This window comes from Pestalotiopsis fici (assembly GCF_000516985.1).
Source record: "Pestalotiopsis fici W106-1 unplaced genomic scaffold PFICI_Scf_9, whole genome shotgun sequence".
Classification (NCBI taxonomy): domain Eukaryota; kingdom Fungi; phylum Ascomycota; class Sordariomycetes; order Amphisphaeriales; family Sporocadaceae; genus Pestalotiopsis; species Pestalotiopsis fici.
The window spans coordinates 608,714-632,034 of NW_006917099.1; the positions used below are offsets into that span (position 1 = coordinate 608,714).

The 23,321-nt window shown below is 49.8% G+C and overlaps 10 protein-coding genes across 10 annotated transcripts; 4 read left to right on the top strand and 6 right to left on the bottom strand.

Moving 5' to 3' along the window:
- Positions 1–607: 607 nt before the first annotated feature.
- PFICI_11608 (uncharacterized protein) lies at positions 608–1,783 on the top strand (the record flags this gene model as incomplete). The annotated part of the gene is made up of 2 exons (XM_007840189.1): positions 608–1,483; positions 1,550–1,783. 2 exons carry the CDS (start codon positions 608–610, stop codon positions 1,781–1,783), a joined length of 1,110 nt encoding a protein of 369 aa, XP_007838380.1.
- A 923-nt stretch (positions 1,784–2,706) lies between these two features.
- PFICI_11609 (uncharacterized protein) lies at positions 2,707–3,795 on the bottom strand (the record flags this gene model as incomplete). Its single annotated transcript, XM_007840190.1, has 1 exon — positions 2,707–3,795. One exon carries the CDS (start codon positions 3,793–3,795, stop codon positions 2,707–2,709), a length of 1,089 nt encoding a protein of 362 aa, XP_007838381.1.
- Positions 3,796–4,523: 728 nt separating this feature from the next.
- On the bottom strand, positions 4,524–6,739 carry PFICI_11610 (uncharacterized protein; the record flags this gene model as incomplete). Its single annotated transcript, XM_007840191.1, has 7 exons — positions 4,524–4,675; positions 4,978–5,041; positions 5,099–5,753; positions 5,812–5,929; positions 5,982–6,223; positions 6,292–6,333; positions 6,408–6,739. The coding sequence occupies 7 exons, from the start codon at positions 6,737–6,739 to the stop codon at positions 4,524–4,526; spliced, it is 1,605 nt and encodes a 534-aa protein (XP_007838382.1).
- A 1,043-nt stretch (positions 6,740–7,782) lies between these two features.
- Positions 7,783–9,672, bottom strand: PFICI_11611 (glutamate--tRNA ligase; the record flags this gene model as incomplete). The annotated part of the gene is made up of 1 exon (XM_007840192.1): positions 7,783–9,672. The coding sequence occupies one exon, from the start codon at positions 9,670–9,672 to the stop codon at positions 7,783–7,785; it is 1,890 nt and encodes a 629-aa protein (XP_007838383.1).
- A 411-nt stretch (positions 9,673–10,083) lies between these two features.
- PFICI_11612 (uncharacterized protein) lies at positions 10,084–11,092 on the top strand (the record flags this gene model as incomplete). Its single annotated transcript, XM_007840193.1, has 2 exons — positions 10,084–10,346; positions 10,417–11,092. 2 exons carry the CDS (start codon positions 10,084–10,086, stop codon positions 11,090–11,092), a joined length of 939 nt encoding a protein of 312 aa, XP_007838384.1.
- A 2,186-nt stretch (positions 11,093–13,278) lies between these two features.
- PFICI_11613 (uncharacterized protein) lies at positions 13,279–15,495 on the top strand (the record flags this gene model as incomplete). The annotated part of the gene is made up of 1 exon (XM_007840194.1): positions 13,279–15,495. The coding sequence occupies one exon, from the start codon at positions 13,279–13,281 to the stop codon at positions 15,493–15,495; it is 2,217 nt and encodes a 738-aa protein (XP_007838385.1).
- Positions 15,496–15,675: 180 nt separating this feature from the next.
- PFICI_11614 (uncharacterized protein) lies at positions 15,676–17,553 on the bottom strand (the record flags this gene model as incomplete). Its single annotated transcript, XM_007840195.1, has 5 exons — positions 15,676–15,855; positions 15,905–15,965; positions 16,022–17,115; positions 17,179–17,352; positions 17,410–17,553. The coding sequence occupies 5 exons, from the start codon at positions 17,551–17,553 to the stop codon at positions 15,676–15,678; spliced, it is 1,653 nt and encodes a 550-aa protein (XP_007838386.1).
- Positions 17,554–18,489: 936 nt separating this feature from the next.
- Positions 18,490–20,576, top strand: PFICI_11615 (uncharacterized protein; the record flags this gene model as incomplete). The annotated part of the gene is made up of 6 exons (XM_007840196.1): positions 18,490–18,565; positions 18,632–18,676; positions 18,752–19,209; positions 19,273–19,467; positions 19,523–19,623; positions 19,826–20,576. 6 exons carry the CDS (start codon positions 18,490–18,492, stop codon positions 20,574–20,576), a joined length of 1,626 nt encoding a protein of 541 aa, XP_007838387.1.
- A 72-nt stretch (positions 20,577–20,648) lies between these two features.
- Positions 20,649–21,291, bottom strand: PFICI_11616 (uncharacterized protein; the record flags this gene model as incomplete). Its single annotated transcript, XM_007840197.1, has 2 exons — positions 20,649–20,920; positions 20,973–21,291. 2 exons carry the CDS (start codon positions 21,289–21,291, stop codon positions 20,649–20,651), a joined length of 591 nt encoding a protein of 196 aa, XP_007838388.1.
- Positions 21,292–21,737: 446 nt separating this feature from the next.
- Positions 21,738–22,604, bottom strand: PFICI_11617 (uncharacterized protein; the record flags this gene model as incomplete). The annotated part of the gene is made up of 1 exon (XM_007840198.1): positions 21,738–22,604. One exon carries the CDS (start codon positions 22,602–22,604, stop codon positions 21,738–21,740), a length of 867 nt encoding a protein of 288 aa, XP_007838389.1.
- Between the last annotated feature and the right edge of the window lie 717 nt (positions 22,605–23,321).

Genomic DNA, 23,321 nt, shown 5'->3' on the forward strand with positions numbered 1-23,321 from the left:
ACTGCCAATCATAATTGGTTTGGCCCTCTATTAGTAACAAGTCTGGCGCCTGACTGGATGACATGAACAAAGAGTACTGGCTCAGTACCACTGTGCATGCTTCAATTGCCATTCTATAATGTGGAAAAAGAAAATCAATTCCGTCCAATTCCTCCTGCCTTTCTGGGCTGGCGCTTAATACTAGACGAGTGCGCATAGCCATTTAAAGACCCATCGCACTCCAGCTTGGCATTTCTTGGCTATCGGCACACCAAGGCGGTTGAGGAAGTTGCACCCCATGCCACAACTATGAGCACGGCTGCGCATACAACCTACTACAGTATTTCATCATTCGATATTCGCTTCATTGGACCGGTAATTGTTAACCTTAAAATAAGCGGGTGGAGTACTCGTATATGCAGTGGATAGCTGCCCTCTTCTGTTGCCTAAATAGCATGAATCCCTCGGAATGTTACTAACAGACGATCCGACTTCTTATTCAAGAAGGGCTATGATTCAAAGAGAGTAAGGATAAAGAGCCGCCGCTTCGCCCGCCATCTGTTGCAGATCTGCTCATCCCAGAATCTTTCCGGGGCGCAAAACCAAGATCAGTGGTTCCTCAATCATCATGGTTCGCTCAATTCTCTTCGCCGCAGCGGCGTTGGCCGTCTCCGTCTCTGCCATTCCCATGGAATCCAAGAGGGATGCCTTGTTCAAAATCTCAACAGCTCCCGGCTCTATCCAGGAAGTTACAGAGGCACAGAAGTACGAACTGAAGGCTCAGGGTGTGAAGTTCTTTGACTTTACGGATGAGGGATCGCTGCCGGACGAGGTCGAAGTCGCTGCTGTCACCTATCCTACCGCTGTTCAGCAGGCAGATGCCGTCAACGCTCTGCTCCCCAGCCTCAGCGAGGACAAGCTCAAGACCACGTTGACGACCTTTGCCAGCTTCCACAACCGCTACTACAAGTCGACATACGGCCAGCAATCCTCTGCTTGGCTGCTCAAGCAGGTCCAGGCCATCATCACGGCCGCCAGCCCCTCGGCAAACGTGACGGCCACGCCCTTTACCCACAGCTGGGGCCAGTCGAGCATCATTGCCACCATTCCTGGCCAGACGGATAACATTGTTGTCCTCGGTGCCCACCAGGACAGCATCAATGCCCGCAGCCCCCAGAACGGCGTCGCCCCGGGTGCAGATGACGATGGTTCCGCCTCCATGGAACTCATCGAGACTTTCCGCGTCTTGCTCACTGATGCAAAGGTGGCTGCTGGCGAAGCTGTGAACACGATTGAGATTCACTGGTACTCGGCCGAGGAGGGTGGACTCCTCGGCAGCAAGGCCATCTTCAACAGCTACAAGGCCGACGGCAAAGTCGTCAAGGCCATGTTGAACCAAGACATGGCGGGATACGTCAAGCCTGGAACGACTGAGAGTATCGGCTTGTTTACCGACTATGTTGACACATCGTTGACCACCTTTATCGGCAAGGTCATTGCAGCTGTAAGTCACGATCATATTGGGGCCGTAACATGGGTAGAAATCCCAGCTAACAATTATCTTTTCTAGTACACTAAACTTCCAGCCGTGTCCACCAAGTGCGGTTATGCCTGCTCTGATCATGCCTCAGCACGCAACGCCGGCTACCCTGCTGCCTTGATCTCCGAGGCTGCTTTCGAGGATACTAGCCAGCTTCTGCACACTGCTCAGGATACTCTGGACACCATTACCTTTTCCCACCTTGTTGAGATGGCCAAGGTTGCCTTGGGCACAGCTTACGAATTGGGATTTGCTACTTTGTAAATAGCTAGCTTATAGTCATGTCAAAACCTGTGAGATATAATTATATCAAACATATCCAGCCATGCGTATTCCCAACAGAGTGTTTTGGGTCCGTCTTCCCGTGAAATCTCGGGGCAAGACAAAAAAGACGGCGCCGAAGGCTCCAAGCTGCTTATTTCGCGGTGGAGCTTGTTGTAGGGTTGCCGTGTCGTCTCAAGAAGCATTTCCATTGATCTGAAGCTGAGAATTCTCGTATGGCCGTGATACGGAGATGTCTTATCAGCGAGTGAACAGTAGACGGGTCAATATGTGGCTGTAGAATTTCATCTGTAGAGCCAAGTAGATCTCAAAGATAGTTTATCTTTCTACATAAATCGTTGATGCCGGCTTGTCATATCTACATATACCCATCCAATGACATGTATAATGACCATGGGTTCTATGAATTTTAGTTATGAATAAACGCCGTGACCATTTCGGCTAATGTCACTACGACGTGACTGGCCCCATGCTCCCGATGCCCAAATGCCTGACCATGATTTCGTTTTTATTTTCGTTTTTTTTTCCCTAGCCAAGTCGTTGCACCATCCTGGTGAGACAAGAAATGAAGAAGTAAACCACCAAGCTTAATCATCAAACAGAACAGGAACTCATCCTTGGGCTTTGACCCCCAACGTGAGTGAGAATGGAAACGTAAAAAAAGAGGATCGATGGACGGGCTTTTCAATTGCCAACCATTGATGAAGAAGTGAAGTAATGCAAATGCCACTCATTGGCAAGAGAATGAGGAAGTGATATTCAGCTCCTTGGAGCGAGTGGGAGAATTGAAGAGGGGATAAGGGGGTGATGGATGCCTGCGGAAGATTTGGTTTGTTTCCGATGCCAGAATCAAAATTTTCAAGAGGTGAGAGGTGCGAAGAGATTCCCCATGAGAAGCAACAGCTCTAAGAGCTCAGAGCCTTGACACCTGAGTAGTCGTGAATAGCGATACCCGCAAAGCTAGAGTATGTGGCGGCCTGTGTGTGAATGGTGACCAGGTCCGAGGACAGGACAGAGAGCGTCTTGCCAAAGTAGCTAATGAGCAGAGCATCGGCGGCATCGACGGTCTCGACGGCGAGCCACACGGGCTTGCCGGCCGAGTTGCCCGCCTCGAGGACCGAGGTCGCAATGTCGAGGAGCTCAGTCGCCGTGTTGCGGTACGTCATGAAGGTGGCCGTGTCTAGCTGGTCGAGCATCCAGGCATCGAGCGTCTGGATCGCCCCCGAGGTCGCCGTGCAGTTGATCGTGTCCGCCCAGTATGGCAGGTCGGCGGCCACGGGCAAGCCCAAGGTTGAGCCCAGCGACGTGACTTGCAAGACAATGGACTGGAGGGTGGCGGTATACGTCTCCTCGTTGGAAGTCCAACCGTCGAGACCCCAGGGTTCGACATCAAAGTGAATTCCGGCAAACGAGGTGCTGGTTGTCGCGTTGCCCTGGTACTGCTCGAGCCAGGTGAGTTCATGTTCCAGAGTCGGGTCGCCTTCTCCAAGGATCCACTCCGAGTTGCCCATCAGGGCCTCGACGGCGATACCGGCTGCGGTACATTGCTCAATGAAGTCCTGGAAGACGGTAAAGCCCATGTCACGGTCAATGAGGGTATAGACGGTGTTGATGTCATTCGATTCGGCAAACGACAAGAACTCCTCAACCTCGGTGTCATCCTGGATGAGATTCGACTCCCAAAGCCATACTGCTCGACCTGGGGTGCTGGCAGAGGACGTTGCAGAGGCCGTTGCAGCGGCCGTCGTTGTCTGGCTGGTCTGAGTCGAGACTGCATACGTCGTGATTGCCGCATAAGTCGTGGCCGCCTCAACTGCTGCCGTTGCTGATGATACCACTGCCTCTACTGCGTCGACTGCCGCATCAGCGACCTCGTCTACTGCCGTTGCGCTGGGAGCCACTGATGAGCTGGTTATCGTCGTTGTAGGACGTCCACAGGCCCGAGACCAAACTGGCGCAGCCAGTGCAACCACTAGAATACTCTGCAAATACATCTTGAAATCCGACCTGGTGAGAAAAATAAAAAAGGAATGGCTACGCGACAAGTCGCATACGAAAGGAATGAATACCCAAGGGTGAAAGAATGTAAATGAAGGCAGCAGAAATGGCCCAGCAAAGGAAGGTAAACAAGAAAAGAGGAGGTCTCAACCGTCGACTATTGCGTCCATCGCCAGAAAGATGTATGAGGCGCTTAGTGACACTCGAGAGGGGACAATAAATCCCGAACGCGTGGCACAAATCCTAGCGGCATCCTGTAATCTCTGGTGTTGGGAGAAGTTCCCTGAAGCTCCGGCGCATGGATCATTGCGACTTTCAGGGGCTCGATTGGCCAAGAAGGCGCCGTTTACGTAAATCCGCCCGCTAAAAGCACTATAAGCGTTTGTAGGATCAGTGGTCTCGATCATGGAAGCGAGGGCGCTAACATCCGCTAAGGAGACATCAGATGAACTTGTTTCTGCCGAAGCCCCACGATCGCGGGCAACTAGACGGAGTATAGGTCGGGATATTCTAGCTTTATGCTGGCCGATATATATTACTTGAATATGTTTGTTTTGATCATTCCAAGCCATTTGAATTTTTTACATTTTATCGTTCTCGGTCGCTATGGAAATCGTATCTCCGATCAGACCAGTTGGAATATCAACGGCAGTGGCACTGTACGGATTAGCTGCTGGGACCGGCGGTAAACAGTCTTCAAATGCCGCGAATACCTACTCCAGCACTATATTTTAGAGGTGGGGACCTTGGACTGGAGATATCCAAGGACACGCGTGGATAGCATTATATTATTCCGTACTATAGTAGGCAGCATTGAAACAACCCATCTCGAGTCTGCCATGTTTTCTAGGCCTTTCTCGTCATAGTAGGACTTGCCTATAATCATTCAATAAACCATCATGCGAATTACTTCTTTTGAATCACTTAGGTCATATTCACTACCTACAAATATGGATCGAGCACTGCGAGACGCGTAATAACGCAAGATGGCTAGTGGAATTTATGATCGAAGAAATACAAAGGATGCCCAAGACACCTCGTCATCATGTTAAACAACCTCGTCCACTTCTAGCAGTTTCCGCCGACATCACCACCAGCCCTTATTTATTATGCGAAAGGGCTTGATGAAAATAACGGCGTGTCCACTTCACAGACCGTGTCCGGAGCAGGCAGCTTACCATTGACAAAATAATCTCCAATAATACTAGCGGTACAGTTTGACGGCTGGCTGAGAGAAGAATGCTGCGATAGACATTAGCAGAGTGGTAACATGTCGAAAGGCATAATGTATGGACCTACCCCGAAACCGTGCTGTTCCAACACGACGCTCTCCTCAAACGTGGCACTCATGTTGTATGCTGACGCAAGAGGAGTCGCCGGGTCATAGGTATTCCCGAGAAACAAGACTGGATTGGGCGTCGTGACGTTAAAGTCACCCTCGTAGCGCTCCTTGGCCTCGAACGGCCACTGCGCATACAGGGTGGCGTGGATGGTGGTGAGGCCCCAAAAGATGGAAGTGGTCTGTTTCATATAGTCAATGGTCGGCAGGACGCCGTCCAAGGTCGAGTACCGAGGAATGGTGTCCCCGCCCTTGATGCCAAGGAGGGCGTCGGGATTTTGCAGGATGCCTTGGCCCTCCAATGCCCGATAGACGGCTGCTATAGATTCCAGGTTCTCTCGGTTCAAGAGGTTTAGGATCAAGGGGGCAAATGATTGGAAGCCGGATGATCTGATGGAGAGATAGTACAAGTTAATCACAGCTGCGTAGTCAATGATGATCCCATCAATAGCAATTGGGAATTTTCTGATGTCCTCGGCAAGAACCAGAAGTGTGGCTTGGAGTTCGAGTGCCGTTGAGTTGACCTGTGACAAAGCGCATAGCTCTCCGGCCTCGATGCACTCGCGCAAGGTTTCTGTGAATGCGGAATCGGCAGATAGGAGTTGATCAACGTCACTATTTGTTCTCGTCAGTCTCTTTACGTATACTAAAAGTTTCGAGGTTCTGCACTAACATGCCTGACTTGTGGTAGTAATTGTGGCAATTGACAACACCATCGAGCAAAAGCTTGTCCATTCTGTCGGGGAACATTGCTGCAACAGTCGCACCAAGAACAGTGCCATAGGATATTCCTGACAGACAAGATGAGCAAGTAAGCTGATGTCTCAGACACGCGGTACTCACCCCAATACCGAAGCATACCATCTTCTCCCAGAGCGTCAACAATCTGCATCATATCCCGAGCCACAAATGCAGTACCAATGTAAGGTGCCGTATCCTTTGTGTTATTCAGACATGTTTGGGCAATGGAGCTCCCTATGGCCCAAACTTCACCGAGTGCTTTGTCGGAAGAATCAGAGACCGGAGCTGGAGGTCTCTGGGCTGGATCAGGATAGCAGTTGTACGCGAGTGCTTCTGCAGTGCCACTTAACAGTCCCGTTGTTAGTTTCCTGTATAAACTCAAAATGAGAATGTATTTCAGGTCTGAACTCACCGAGGATCAAAGGCTATCAGGTCATGCTCGCCACCGGTCGACCTGAACATCATATTAGCTTATGACAAAGGCCTGTATTCCCTCATTCAAAAATATCAAAACGTGATGCTACGTACCTCATAAGAGTCTCTTCATAGGATACAAGCGTGTTACGGGCCTCTGCGCCAGGGCCGCCAAAGTTGAATAATATGCTGCCTTTGGAGGTGGTGTTAAGACTGGGAATCCTCAGCAGAGCGAGGTCTATGGTCCTAGTATCGCTGACGTTTGTATAGTCCAGTGGGACGGTCAAGGTGCCGCATTGTATAGGCAGGGTAGAGTTGATTGATTCCTCGCAGGCCCCCCATTCAATTGTGCCAGATGTCGAATTCTGGCCAGCGCGGATGCCGAGTGGTTTTGCTGAGACTGCAAAGGCAGCACTCACTGGGAGCATAAATTTCTTGAACAGCATTGTGATCAGCTGATATATAAGGAAAGATAGACTTTGTGAATATGCTTTTGAACATCTCCACTGGGCATTTGACCTCCGCATGCTACATGCTGGTTCTTATATAGTTATATCAACCCGAGAATGCCTACAAGGCAGTGCACAAACTCGCCAATCACTACGCAATGATGCGTATCACGGGAGAAATTATTACTTACAGCCACTGACGATGATCTTGCCATACAAGAAAGGCACTGTTCATTTCATCTCAATTCCTTTGTACCATGCTCAGCACTAACCATGCCAAGTTGTACATGGGGCTGACACGCAGAAATGCCAAGACAACAACGGCGCGATGGATCATGTACTTGGTACACCTGATTACCCTTTTCGGCAGTATATCTGCTGCCAAGTTGACGAACGAGCACTAAATCCCGACTCAGCCGTTGTCCAACGTGGAGAGTGAATGTCCTAATTTGTCTCTATGACGAAGTGCTTGAAACGCAACGTCAAGGCAGTATACCAAGCTGCCAGTGTGAAGATACTGGGCTGTGCCTGCATGCTGATTTTGATCGTCTTTGGAGCGATCTAGTTGGCATACTGCAGTGATCTCTTGCCGCGGGAACCGAACAAGTTTTGTCTCGATCCACCTCAGCGCAACTTGTGGCAGAGAAGAGTTGTAATCACTATGCACATTTTGTCGGTTCTGTGAATTAAGAGACTAACGCATATGTTACTGGTATGCTGTTGCAATGCACGGCTTTGGCCTCATAGCTAATAAGTGTGTGTGATGGGAATTTATGCCGTGCAAGTCATAATACTTCTGATGATTATCTTGTTTCGATCACCAGGTTCTCTCGATGGTGAAAGAGTGATCATGGTCAACATGCCAGCTCTAAACTGTGATTCATGGTATGTCAAATGTTAGAGAATCGCCAACACATGCGCTTCTAGTCGTTGATATTTGATTCTTCATCATTTCTTCGTGGTATTTTGATCCCTAGACAAATATTGCAATCACTCTAGTCCTCACTCTTGATTCACATTTCCCGTGGCCCCAGACACATCTATTTCTTGCCAGTAGGGATGGCGAACAAGATAATCTTGCCCTTCTCCTTACCCTCGTCGACTCCCTCGTCTACTCTGTAGAAGCCACGTCTCTCGAGCTGGATAATGTCGTCCTTCTTGAGGTTCTTGACGCCCTCATCACACCATGCCTCCTCCATGGTGGCCGTGGTAGGGTTCAGGAACTTCTCCAGGTCATCTTCCTCCTCCAACTTGTCCTTTGTGATCAGGTAGTCAAACTCCCAAAGTTCAGCCTTGACCAGCTCCTGGCCCTGGGTCGAGAGCCAGGTGACCTTCTTGTCTGTCGAGCGAACGTCACCCTTCAGGTTCAGCTCGCAAGTGATGGATGGGATCGGCTCTCCGGCAGCAATATCGCGGACGAATGCGTTACCCCACTGCATCAGAGTGATCTCCTCGTCCTTCTTGAAAAGCTTGACATCGGCTTGGTCGAGGAGAACCTCCTTGCTGAAAGCAACCTTCTTGGTTCCAACGGCGGGGTTCTTGGGGTGCTTGGGCTTGTCCTCAGTGTGGGGCTCGGCGGGCGCCTCGGCACCAGTGATATTGACCTTCACGGCATCCTTGACAGTGATGGCTGTGTGGCGAGGAGCGATGGGGTCAATCTCCTTCTTGTTGGCAGCCCAGAAAGCCATCCAGTCCATTACAACAACGTTTCGCGAAGGGCCCTGCTTCAGGATAAAGTCCCGAAGAGCAGGAATGGTCATACCACGCCTGCGCACACCACGGATAGTAGGCATACGGGGGTCGTCCCAGCCCCAGACCCTTCCAGCGTCAACCAGCTTGGCAAGCTTTCTCTTGGATAGGAATGTGCGGATGAAGTTCATGCGAGCAAAGTCCCACATGTGAACCTGGCGCAACTTGAGGGTGTCCAAGAACCATTGGAACTGGGGGTTACGGTCGGTGTATTCGGTAGATCTAAGAGCGTGCGTGACGCCCTCCAAGCTGTCAACGACGGGGCAGGCAAGATCGTAAGTGGGATACATGTTCCACTTGCGGCCTGTTCGGTGGTGAGGGTCCTGGACATTGCATCTGTAGATGACCGGGTCTCTCATGGCCTTGTTCGGGTTATCGACGGAGATCTTGGCACGAATGCAGTTCTTGCGACCCTCTTCGGTGCCGTTCTTCATCTCTTCAAAGATGTTCAAGTTCTCCTCGACAGTACGGTCTCTTCGCTTGGAGGCAATTCCCTTTCCTCGCTCGTCGCGCATGGTCTCGACATCGGTATCGTCGGCGTAGGCGTTGCCACTCTTGATCAAGCCCAAGCAGGTGTCGTAGAGGTGGTCAAAATAGTCGGATGTGTAGCTGACAAAGTCGGGCTTGATTCCCATCAGGGCGAGATCCTCAATGATGGCATCTTGGAACTCTTCCTTTTCCTTGCTGGGGTTTGTGTCATCCAGGCGTAGACGCAACTTGCCCTTGTAAGCTTGGTGGGCAAAGTAGTCGCTCAGCAGGGCAGCCTTGGCGTGTCCAATGTGCAGGTAACCAGAGGGCTCGGGTAAAAATCTGCACACAACGCCCTTGTCGGCGTCCTGGAGGGCGAGGTTGTAACTTCCACCGGCCTTGCTGGCGGCTTTGACATTGGCCAGGCGGGCGTCATCGGCAGCTCTGACCTCGGCCTGGATCTCGGGGTGGACCTGCTCAATGTAGGCAAACCATCTGGCCAAGTTGGCGTAAGAACCCTTCTTGACGAAGGAAACGGCAGCACGGTTGGTCTTGATAGCAAGCCAAATCTTGGTGTCGGGCTCGCTCAAGCTGTAGCCGGCGAGGTAAGTTCGTAGGACAAGGTGCTTCTCGAGACGGATGAGGTGGGGCTCAATGGACTTGAAGTCCCCTCCTAGGGAGGCAGAGATGGCGACGAGCTCATCGACCTTCATTTTGGAGTGTTTGCGGAAATCGATGAAGCGTCAAAAGGGTCTATGTGCAAGCTCAAAAGTGCCCAATATTTACGGCTGGTGGATTTTTGTGACTCAATGACGCCCCAGGCACCTGAAGCAGGACACACAGCAGCTCTGCGGTGGCGGGGTATCCAAAAATTGTAAGAGCAGCTGAAGCGGGGTGAGTCGGGCTGGCGCCAGTTGGCTTGGGAGAAGAACAATTACAGGGGGCCTGTTGATAAGATAAGAAACGCTATTCCGGGTTCAGACTAGCGCCCATGGCACCGGGATTGGCCCGAGCTCCAGAAATTTTGAAGAGCAACGGTTGAGACGTCGATTGGGAATACCGTGAGAAGAGAGGCAGCTTTCACTGCTCGATGTGACAAACGAGCATCATCACATTGGCTCATCATGGCCACCACGAACCAATGTCTCGCCTCCCTGGCCAGACTCAGCATATCCGGCACTTCTAGACCGGCAGCCACGTCGATACCGAAATTCCTGGCCCCGTCCATCGTCCAGGCGCGATGCGCCAGTGGACCTAATTCGGCAATGGCGATACGCGTCAGAGAAAAGGAAAAGGCCAAGAGGAAGAAGAAGCAAACGAAATTCAAGGAGTACAAGTACGCAGTGCCGAGCAAGGAGGAGCAGTTCTCGCTCTGCGATGCTATGAGGTATGGGCAGATTAAATCTCGTCTCCGTGGAGAGTAGAAACCCCTAAGTTAATGCTAACACTCTGCTCAGGTACCTCAGAGCTGCAGAAGTCGGCCGTCCTCCTTCATCAGTCACATACGAATTATCGGTCAGGATGCGAAGTGTCAAAAACGGTCCCGTCATTAGAAACCGAGTCCGATTTCCATACCCTGTCAAGAATGACACGCGCATCGCCGTCATCTGTGCCGAGGGCAGCTCAGCCATGGCGGATGCGCGCTCTGGAGGAGCTGTTGCGTTCGGCCAGGAGTCCCTGTTTGAGTTGATCAAGACTCAATCAAACAACCTACCCTTCAACAGATTGATTTGTCACGTCGATTCGGTACAAGCCCTCAACAAAGCCGGTCTGGGAAGGATATTGGGTCCCAAGGGCATGATGCCGTCGTTGAAGACCAACACCATCACCAAGAGTATAAAGGGTATGATGCACGAAATGGTCGGCGCCGAGCAATACAGAGAGAAGATTGGTGTCATTCGCATGCCGATCGGCAACATTCTCTTTACACCGAAGCAGCTTTCCGAGAACATCAGTGCCCTTGTCTCGCAAATCAAGGCTGACTTGACGGCCCTGGTGGACAAGACTAATATCAACAAGGACTTGATCGAGGTCGTTCTGACATCGACAAACGGCCCCGGCTTCTCGCTAAACGGAGGATACCTGTCAACTGACGAAAAGCTTGACGATTCGCATCTGAGCACAACCATGTAGATTATGCAACTAGCCAGATTGCCAGAATGTATCAACAATGTACAACATGTAAATCCCATGCTTGTGTCGAACGTGCAATGTGCTCAACCCCTTGCCTGCCACGCTCTTTCAAGAACTCATTAGAGAGCCTTCATATGTGGTGGACCAACAGTACAGCTTTTCGTTACAGCTAGAACAACCTCGATTCAGCGTGGTTCTGGCTGCTTCTTTTATTCTTCTCCTTGCTGAAGTCGCCGGGTCGTTTCCAATAAAATGAGCATACTAGCACCCGCCCGCTTACTATACGATTACAATCATGATACAAGGCTAGATGAATGGGGGACTTCGCAAATTTCAGACATTGCAGAGTTATAAGATTCTCTGCTGGGAAGAATGTACCCATGGGGCCTTGACCGTTGAGCACTTCACAATGATGTACGTAATGTGGTATGATTTGCGAGCAGCCGACTTGAGATTAGGCAACTATACAGTAAATAGTTCTAACCTACAATTGTTTCATCCTAATATTAAAGATATTGAAGGTATTTACTAATGCCAAGATAATAATCATTACATTTGATGGAGAGATGATTGTCTCAGCTCGAAACTCACAGAGGCTGACACCAGTCACGCAACCTTATGATAACATGGGCCGACCAACTCGCAACCATTCGTCCAAGTCGGCGCGCTTTCACCGAGAACGGCACGCGGGAGAACTAGTGCTCGCGACTACGGAACGAACGATTTGCCCTGGATGCCGTCCCATGGTCCGAACCTTTGAGCCGCTTCATACCGGCTGTGATATTTCTGCAGGAAACAAACTCGACTCTGAGTGGATCGTGGGACTCACTTCTACGCCGTAATAGTGGTTATCATTCCGCACGAGGGGTTAATCACTGGTCTCGGTTGGCTTAGAATACGTTGCCTGCGTACCAGAGGAAAAAAAAAAAAAGGTTCATGGCGGGACACTGCCGCGAATAAGCCACTGGCGATCCCAATACCTAATGAGAATGATTACCTGTCTCTTATACTTCATGCTTCTGTCCCTGGATATAAAGGTAGACCTACGTCTTAATGATCAATAAGTCCTGTTTCGTGCTTTTTCAGTCTGGTCTCATAGATTCAAAAGGCAACAATCTTCATTCTTCAACAGAGTCGCGTCATATTCGCCTCAAAATGCAACTTGGACTTATCAGCCTGATTATGACGAGCCTGGCTCTGACAGTCGCGGCGGTACCAGCGTAAGTGCTATTTGAATCTTGATCAGATGATTGACTGTACGGATGGCCGATCCATCTGGGTCGAGGTTCTGGTTTTGTCCATTATTGGATGATAGATCCTCAAAGCAATTCGGTCGGTCTCTGGTATACTCAAAGAGTTTGTCGCTAAGTTTAGATCTTGCAGAGATTCGAATCACTTGGAGAGTCGCAGCATTGTATGCCTAGCCACTTGCACAATATACTACAAGAAATGCTACTGGACAGTCGGCACATCAAAGGCAGCGTGCGCAACCTGGTATAATGCGTGCATCGACAAGTGCTAGTATCGACCATCGGTGGCTGAATCTGGAGCGACTGGGATCGCCAATGATATTTTCAAGCTGGGCAAGGAATATGGCGCGATTGTTCGGATAATACACTTAACACTTACCTTTTTGGTCACTCAGATGAATCTCAGGTATAATTGCGGAGAAGAATGGGTATAGCTATCCAGTCTCAGTGGTAGCCAGAATGCAAGACTTTCATAGTCAGCAGACAAGCCCAAAAATGGTGGGGTCAAGATTAAATCTCCCAGACTCTTACCTATGAATATCAAAATAAGATACGTAAAGTAATGCGAAGTTTGCGCCGACCCTATGGCCAAGTTGATTCATTCAGCTCATTTCATTCTAGGCTGCCACTATATAAACAATGAGCATTGCTGTAACGGGAAAAATGCAAGAGGTGGTGCAAATTGAGGCTGTGCGATTGAAATTATTACACTTTGATTTAGCGAGTCTTCCACGGAGCGAGTAGGTGTTCATAGAAACAATGTCTTGGCATCCCTCAGCCTTACCACATTCGTCAGATGATTACATGTTGGGGGACATTTTGGAGTCCAGGAAATTGCAACCTGAACGCTAAAATTCCGAATCTCTTTGCTTTTCCTCTCTTTATTGATTCTCAGCATGTTTCCGCAAGAACACAAAACCTGTTTTCAAGAGTATGATGGCGGCGACAAGCGCAATCTACAAACCGCTTGACCCAGACGTCAGGCAGATTCGTCTCCTTACACTGCATCGAGCAATCGATCACACGAAACTCATCTCCGTGAAGCTCGAGACAGTGCCATTCACCCCTGAAACAGAGTATATCGCTCTCTCATACGTCTGGGGCAATCCTAATGTTGGCGTGGATATTCTCGTCAACGAAGTTCCCTTCTCAGTTGGTGTCAATCTGGCGTCTGCATTATGGGACTTCCATCAGCACAAGCTCCTGTGCGGGGTTCCCGACGGAAGACCCCTGCCACTCTGGGTCGATGCCATTAGTATCAATCAAGATGACCTGCGCGAAAGGTCAGAACAGGTGGCCTTCATGGGCGCAATCTACGGCAATGCGAGGCATGTGTTCTCTTGGCTAGGACGTCCGGATGAAAAGAAAATCGACGTGGCTCTTGACCTGATACACGATATCATGGGTTGGATGGATCCCGAGTACATCTCGGACAGTGATGAAGACATTGATCTGGGGCGCAGCGGGGAGGGGTCCGAGATACACTCAGATGATGATTATGATGATGCTTGTGCTTTCCGAAGGCCCGATGGAGGAGACAAAGTCCAAGATTCAGAAGAAGCCGATGTCGAGAACTGCAATAGCATCTTCGATGAGAGTTCTCTGGATCTAGAGTCTGTCAGTACTCACATTGGAGTTTACGAACATTTGCCGTCGAGGTATACTGATTTGTTGGATCCGTGCTATAACCCTCACGAGCCCACCATCAAATACTTTCTGGAAGGGATTTCGAGACGACCAGATCTTTGCGTAAGCAATATAGACGACTTTATTATGCCAAATGAGCTATGGAACACTATCTGCGAATTGTTTTTTTCGCCATACTGGACTCGGGTGTGGGTGCAGCAGGAAATGGCATTGGCACGACAAACAGACCATTGTCATAGACTCTTCTGCGGGCGTTCGCACCTCTCTATGAAAAACTTGGACACGTTCGCTAAGATTACAGATGGTGCTGCGACTTTAAGGCTACGTCCATCTCAGATGGACGAAACTCTCTGGAACGTATTACACACTGGAATTTGGCAGTGGCTAAATACCCTTACGTATATTGTTCGCCGTCTTCGACCGGCCAGGCAGGAACAAGGATTGGACAGAGTCTATCCACTACTTTCCGTCGCTACTAGTTGCAAAGCTACAGATCCCAGAGACGCAGTCTATGCACTTGATGCTGTTTTGGGCCTCGGCATGACTCCCAATTATGATTTGCCGGTGAAGGACGTGTATCTCCAATGGTTTCACCAAGAGCGAAAGAAGCTTGAACTGGAATCAGGGAACCTCAATTTTTTCTATACAACTATATTGAATTATGCCAGCACTACCATAGGGGATGACCGGGAAAATTCCATCCCATCGTGGTTGCCAGACCTGCGTGCAGTCCGAAATCCAACTATATGGAATCGGTTTCGAAGAGACAAAATTGATCACAGCATCATGCCTCAGACCTTGACACATTTCAAGGGGGAAGAGATGAATGTTTGTGGGTGTATGTGTGGCACAATCGAAAGCCTTCGTCCTTTTTCAGGTCTATGGAATTCGGAAGAACTGGAAGATATTGGAGAAATTTTCAGGCAATTCGATGACTTCATGAAACAGCAAACGAAATCTCAAGCGGACATCAGAGAAGTGTTCGAGCCAACCCTTGAAAAGGCACTTATTCAGGCGTTGTGTCAAGGACGAGACCCGAGACATAACGACAACCGGAAAGTAGACAACTGGCAATTATTCTGGAACGTTATTCGATATTGTGCAACGGAAAACCCTACATTGACTGGGGTATCCAAGATACTGCTGGATGATATCAATGATCTAATACAAGATTTCCCGGTAAATCCAATACGAGGCTCGCATATATCACAGGCATCTATATCGGCACCGCTTTTCCTAAGATTGATGCAGAAAAATCTCACCACCTCGATAGAATCACAGATTCTGATGACAAAGAATGGATACGTCGGTCGGTGTTATATGGCTGTTCGTCGCGATGATCAAGTTTGCATTTTGAATGGGATCGACTATCCAGTTGTCCTAAGAAGAGTGGACGAGTCTTGGATCTTTGTCGGCATGTGTTATGTTTATGGTATTTCGCATGTGGACGCAGCTGAAGTCATAAAACGGGACGGGCTCGAGGTAGAATGGTTTTCAATTCGCTAGATCTTTGCTTGTGAGCGAGAGAAATATTCCCAAACTCATCTCAATTTAATGAAACCAAGCCATAAAAGTTTTCATGAGTGCACAGAGCAGAGCCTGACCACGAGGCAGTTGCAGCTACAACAAGACTAAAACAACAGAATGATCAATGCTTCTGTGTTTCGTCGCCTTTTGAGTCTTTCATCAGCCGAGATGTTGTAATTTGGCTATGACAACGTTTTCTTTCAAGGTCCCATTGAGAATTACGCCAAATGGGCCCGACTCCAGAGCACAAAAGGAGTCATTGCCGGGCAAGGCATTGGTCTGGAAATAAGCGGCCATCTTTTTATAGGCACATGTATTTAGTGTAGCACTGATTCCGTGCTTTAATATTGTTAGCATAACGGCTTTAATGTGGAATTCAAGCACCTACCCCCATGCCGTCTACCGTCAGTACCTGGGCGTTCTTGTATCTTGGTGCAGAGGCAAAGGAACTGTGGGCCAAGTCAGTATTTGCTTTTATGGCTACAACATGTGAACGAGGTATTACTTTTCGATGGGTGTCACAGGATCATAAGTGTTGGAGACGAAGAGCAGAGGCGTCGCAGTGTCTCCTCCAAATGGACCCTGAAATATCTCCGTGGCCTTGATGGGCCACCCAAGGCAGCCCAGCATCGACTTGCTCCAGACTTCTCCAATGATGCTTTGACTTTCGAGTTGTGCGAGCTGTGGTCTCAAGTCCTCAAGTGTCTTTCCATACCAAGCGTTGTTCTGGTCGGAGCAAAGAACGCCCAAGGTCCACTCGATATTTGTGTTGCCGACTGGCGTGGGGTCATTGTAGATGGCTTCTGCCGCTTGTGTCCAGGTGCTGATATTCTGTGCCGCGATGGACGCTTCAAGGCTGACCAATACCTCGGCGAATGTGGCAAAGTTTGTGATCGGTGAGTTGACTGCAGTCAGTATTCCAACCTTAAATACTACAAGCGCAGCCTCAAGATCCGTGGCGTTGGACCAGTTCTCAAGCTGCGCTCTTTGCGGATCCAGCTGCGAAAATGATTGATTGAACCTGTCGAATATGTCCCGAGGCGTCGATCCGGTGAAATAAGGACAGACAGATGGCCCGGCTTCGTGGCAGTAGATGAAGAAGGCAGCAACGATTCCGTCCAGATCAGTGACAGAATGGGAGGTGAAATTGGCCAAGTAGCCTTGCGGGCTCACTACGCCGTCCAGGGCCATGTTCCCAACACGTTCCGGGAACATGGAAGCGAAAGTCTGTCCGAGGAAAGTACCGTAGCTGATTCCATAGTAGTTGAGAAGTTCCTTTGGCTTCGCCGCTCGCATACCGTCTTCCGTCGCTGCAAAGGCATCCACGACGCTGAGCATGTCTCTTGCTGTTACGGCCGTGCTCATGTGTTGGCCTGCACTTGTTTCTCCTCCTATGAGACTCTCACACTGTTTGCCAACGTCTTGACCGTATTCTATCCATTGATTGAAGAACTCATCAGTGACTCTGGGAATGGTCCGTGAGCTCAGGTTTGACTGCCCGGTTGGCGTGATACCATAGGAGCAGTTGGCCAGCGGCTTGCTGTAAGCAATACCTCTCGTATCAAAGCCAATAATATCCCAGTTTGTTCCAATGATTGACTATAGAGTCATTGATTCCCGATTAGTGAAGGAGTCAGAGCCAGACAAATTGAGTCCACTCACTTGAATCAGCGTACCATTGCCGAGTGCCGTCTCTACGCCTGAAGCCCCGGGTCCTCCAGGATTAATGAGTATCATACCCTGGTACGGACCAAAGAGCGAGTCATTTTGTGCCGGAACCTTGAGTAGTGGAATTGATGCGCGCCCAATCTCAGGGTTTTGGTAATCGAGTGGCACCTAAGGATAACTTAGTAGTTGTAAAATAGTATGCGGTTCATTGGCACGAGACTATACATCAAGTCGGGCACAGTAGAAACTCGTATAGCAAGGACACCAAGTGAGATTCTGGGATGGTATGATGCTGTCAAATGAGCATGTCTGCGAACAAGTTGCTAACACAACAGGCAATAGAGCAGCCCAGGCAATTGGACTCTTCATCTTGGAGACAATTAAAGACGGAAGTTGGAGATGAGGGCAACAGGTGGATTGAGGACATGGAAGTCACTTACACGGGAATATTGATTGACTTATAGTTACTTGATATATGCAAAATCTTGAGACACTGACCCTCTCTTCATTTTTGCCCAATAGTTTCAATGAGATTTGGCAGTATCAGCGCCACGTCCGTCACTTGATTAGTTGTGCAGCCGACATGCTTCCTCTGGGAAGATGGTAATTTCATACTCGTATTAATCATCGAAAGAAGACGAATTCGTTGGCTCTTTACAAGCGAATCTTGTTTATTAATCGACATGTGAGATGAGAGATACAGAGTAGAGATGCAGAATGACGGACTTTCTGACTCGTTGTCTCACTAAAACAATCGAGACTAGAGAAAATGACTATTAGCTAAGCGGACCCCTGGCACCAATGTGCAGATCTGGCGACAGGGTCCTTACGAGCCGGCCAATGATATGATTAGTCCGAGAAGCTTAAAGCAAAATCCCGAGCGCTTTTCAAGGTACGCAGGCATCCAAATTTAGTACCTTGTCTTACCTGGGGCCAGTCCCGTTGCCGACTTTATGGTCCGATTACCACGGGTTAGCATTGATTGGCGAATTCTGGAATCTTTGAACACAGCCTCCTCGAAAGACCGAAAAGGCGCAAGTGCAACAACGAGGTGACGAATCTCTTTAACAAGGTCAATGCATTCCATCAGGCAGCAGTCAACGGCTAGAATACTTGACGGATCAATCGGTTATATCTTCAATCTACTAATTGAAGATTGAAGGACCACTGAAACACACAAATCAAGGCTACAAGACTGTGGGCACGAAAAAAAAAAAACCATTGTCCTGGATTGTGTTAACAAGGCCATGAAATTGGCCAATCGTATCTCCGCATTGTTGAGCTACCTCTCCAACCGATTCGCCAATGCCAAAGGTCGCCAAGGGCGCGCGCAAGCGTGAATTCGCCCCAAAGACAAGGACTGGATGTATCACCTGCAAGAGTAAGGGCCATTGGACAGTTTATGGATTTATAGAGGCAAGGGCTGCTACTAACAAAGCTGGTCTAGTCAGACGAGTGAAATGCGATGAGGCCCGGCCAGCTTGCGTCCGATGTATGTATTGATCCTCGACTTGGCATATGATCCAAAATTTCATCGCCGCTTTTGGTTGTATTGATGACATGATAGGTACATCCACTGGTAGAACCTGTGACGGGTATCCTCACATCTCCACGGCAGAGTCATCATCATCGTTGTCGTCTTCATCATCCCCGGAAAGGTTGACAGTAACACTTCATGCTGGCCCCAGTGTTCAGTTATTTGATACTCCACAATCGAAGCGCTCGTTTGCGTTCTTCCGGCAGCGAACATCTCCCCAGCTTTCAGGATTCTTCAAGTCGGAATTCTGGGAAAGCCTTGTGTTTCGGGTAGCTTATCATGAATCTGCCATACGGCATGCCGTCGTGGCTCTTGGCGCAGCACATGAAGCCTCCGAGCGCCGTTCAGCATCGCCAAGTGCCATCAAGACCTTTGCTGTGGAGCAATACAATCTCGCCATCAAGGAGCTATTGATCCCTTTGGCACGGCGGGGAGAAGGAGCCGTCGATGTGTGCCTGATTGCATGCATTATGTTTGTAAATTTCGAGGTTATAAATTATCTTTTCTCATTCGCTCGCTCGTTTGGCCTCGTACCCGCTGACATGCAACAGAGTTTACGGGGATGCCACACGGCAGCAATGGCCCATGTAAGATCCGGCTCCAAACTACTGCGCGAAACCGTGTACGACCAACAGACCGGTCAACTGCGCCATTCAATACTCGGCCCTGGAAGCCGTACCGACTCATACGTGTTGCTGGACGTTATTGCCAGAATATTCGTCTGGCTCGATGGTGAAAGTGGCATTGTAAGTGGATTGAATCGTTATTACAACATGAAGGCTTTCTTCTGATCGCGAACAGACTATCCGAGACTATGAATATGCTTCTTACGAGAAATTCTTCTCCCCAGATGCGGACGATTCGAGTCCCATGTTCTCGAGCATTGGAGAGGCCAGGAACATGTGAGTAGTCAAGCTTTACCTTGCTCTAGCTTTATGTGCCGTCCACTTCTAGTAGAGCCTGCTTCCAACTTTGCTCTCTGGTCTCGGTCTCGTACCCCTTCCCTTGATGCTTGTAACAACTCACCGTAATTTGGCCATGTGGAAAAATACGGCTTTGTAGAAGAAGTATTGGGATTGAACGTTGACATATTTTGACTTTCAGATTGGAGTATGGCGTTTGTTACTACACATGTAGTGGAAGCCCCCAGCTACTAGGCGACCCTTCACAATCAACTTCTGTTGTGCAAGCTCACAAGGACTACTACGTCAGATTACTCTCCAGGTTCACCACGAGCTTACAACACTTGGAAGATTCCCAACCGGGTGGGTTTAGCTCCAAAGATGAACTTGCCATCAACGTATTACATCTCAATGCAACGAGCTTTTACGTATCTTTTCATCTCGATTATCTGCCACCAGACCGCCGGGACAGGTGGCAAGACTTGATGCCCTGCTTTGAGAGAATGGTCGCGCTGGGAGATAAGATTGTCTCGGCCATGGTGGCCGACCATGAATTGGGCACTGCCAGGACGTCCTTTTGTCCAGATATCGGATTTGTTATTCCTCTCTTCAACGTGGCAAGTCAGTGCCGGGACTCGAGCCTGCGCCGGCGAGCAATCGCACTACTGCGGTCCGTCTCGCGACAAGAAGGGGTATGGAATAGCATGGTTACCGCGCAGGCCGCTGAGCGCTTGATGGAGGTAGAAGAGCAAGGATACGTGGTGACACCTGTGCGTTGTCAAGAGACAGGGGAACTCGGGGCGCCCACGGCCTGGCCGTTGCTCAAGCTTGACGGGCTCGGAGCTCGTCTAGAGTATATGCGACATGGGCACACTGACAAGATACCTGTCAGAGTGAATGAAATACTGTCCACATGGGAGCCTGCAGAGCTGCTTTCTGGACAGACGCGTTGATAACGAGTATAATTAGGTATTTCTACTGTCTACCCAGTTTGGACTATTTGTTGGCACAGCATCAGCTGATGGTTAATACTGCCACGCCATAGCGCCGCTGGCGGCTGTTGTGTATACCACGACCCTAGTGCACCCTTCCTGTTTCGACTGCTCTGTATGTACATATAGCGAATAGACGCCGTCCTCGCCGCCCGGACAGGCTTCAAAATCACCAGTCTCAGTAAACAAGAAGGAAGTTCCATTCTTGGGTTTGTCGCGCCCAAAGCTTGCAGTGATGATGCCTTCGGGGGAACAAGTGGAATCAGGCGAGTTGTAAGCCAAGGCATTATCCCAAGTGATGTAGACTGTGATGATTAATCAGTGCAATGCCCGTCACTTCGGAAAAGCATTGAGTACCTTGTTGTTGACCGGGTGCTCCCACGTTCAAGTAGACAGAGCTCGTGGACGTGACGCTGTTGGCGCCAACAAAGACAGTTGCGTTTCCGGGAAAGTTATCGCAGTATGTCCCTATATCTTGCTGTGGACACGAGGACGATGGCGCTTTGCCAACCCAGAAAGAACCGCCATTGGCCTGGATACTGGCGCCCTCCAACTCGGCCGGCAACTTCGTGACAGAGCCGGGCTGGCTTGCAATTGTAGCTGTCCAGGAGCCTGGCGGCGCCGGGTAAGCCGCAACTCCAGCTGCCGTCAACAGGATATGGACGTAGGACTTCATTCTCAATATTGGTAACGACAAAACAATTTGGTCTCAAGTCTCATCAAGGTCGAGCTTGGAAGGTGTCTCATCAGTCTTTATAGAAACCATTTGCCGCGATTTATCTATGTTATCAGTCGGGATCAGCTCATCCGGCTAAATCAACATTACCCGAGTATATCGATTTCTTCTTGTATTCGTGCATGTTTCCAAGGCGGGATGAAGAATCGAGGCTCCCAAAGGCCCCCAAATATCCATCATGTTTGCTTGTTTCTGATGCATTTATTGCAATCATGGTGTCGCACTGCAGATCTTTTGTCCAACATCTCGTACTCGCTTACAACTAGGCACAATATTCGAGGCAGGCTGCGAAACAATGTCGTATTCTGTAGTGTATACTTCTTGGCTATAATATCCGCGAGAATGCGGCGCAAATCGTTTTCACTCTTTTATCTATCTGCACAAGATCACAGTTTCGCGTCGATGCGCGACCTACCCCTGAACTCATTGACAAGCGCTCCGCCATCAATCACAATGGCATTGCCCGTAATGTGCGCGGCGCCCTTACCCGCCAGGAACAGAACCAATCCGGCAAAATCCTCGGCCTTGCCCACGCGGCCGCTCGGCTGTGCCTTGAGCAGCAGCTCCATGCCCTTTTCCAAGCCAAAGTTGGACATTCTGCTGGGGAACAGGCCCGGGCAGATGGCGTTGACGGTAACGTGCTCCTCCATGAGCTTCGAGGCCTGGATCTTGGACAAGTGAATGACGGCCGCTTTGCTGGGCCCGTAGCTCCACGCGCCCTCGCCCGGCGCGGACAGGGCACCGCCGACGCCGGTCGTGTAGCCAGCCGTGCTGGAAATGTTGATGACGCGACCGGGGGCGTCGGCGGTCGCGCCCTTGGTCAGCAGCGCGTGCAGGCCGACGGTCACGTAGTAAATGGCCTTGACGTTGAGGGCCATGATCTTGTCCCAGCCCGACTCGGGAAAGTCGTCGTAGCGCGCGCCCCATGTCGCACCCGAGTTGTTCATGAGCACCGTCAGCCTGTCGGTCCGCTTGCGCACCTCGGCGCAGAGGGCCTCGCACCCGGCCTTGTCTTTGAGATCGGCCACGACGTACTCGGCCTTGCCGGGTCCCAGGCTGTTGAGTCGCGATGCAGTCTTTTCCAGCTCGCTCTTTTTCCGGCTGGCGATGATGACGCGGGCGCCGTTTTGCACAAATGCCTGGGCGGCCATCTCGCCTAGGCCTGTAGCGCCTCCGGTAATAAGGACAATATGATCTTGATAGCTAAAGAGATTCGATACGGCGAGATTTGCCGAGCCTGCAGTGTGAGCCATGACTTTTGGTCGGGAGTCAATGTAATTTCAATAGCTAGCTTTGGTGTTACGATGACAAGCCGTAATCTGGGATACAAGATTGAATTGAAAGAAGTCATAGCCATGGCTTCTCAATTGTTGATTACCCCTACTGCGGGGTTTCGAGCCGAGGCATCAGCTCAGCTTTGTGATATGATCCAGCCCGATTGGCACTTTGGTTCAAAATAGAAGAACATGAATGGCGACTGTAAAAGAGCCTCAATCTTGTCAAAGCCTTACCCATTCTCATATCGCAGTCGCATGGTCACCCGCATGCGAATAGCTGCAAGACATAAAGTCCATGATCAAGTGTAGATTGTCATTCGACATCCAGGATAGGCACGTCATAGCGACTTGCCAATCGTCAAGAAAATACACAGCCCAAGTACATCGGGATCTGGAAACAGCGTCGTACGATTCATCAAAGATCAGTCACCTCTGTATATGCACTTGGGAATACCACCTGGAACTATATATTGACTCATGTGTTTGCCTGGGCATGGGCAACAACCAGATGCCGCCGATGATGCCGCCGCTTAAGATAGTGCTTTGCGGCAAGTGGAGTCCGCACGTGTTTGGCGTCACTGGCCGTCAAGGTCGCTAAGCTCAAGATGGCCAGAAAAGAATAACTTCATGGACACCCCAGTGACTAGCGCCATTAGGAATCGAACCTAACACTCCATATACCCCCTTCCAGTG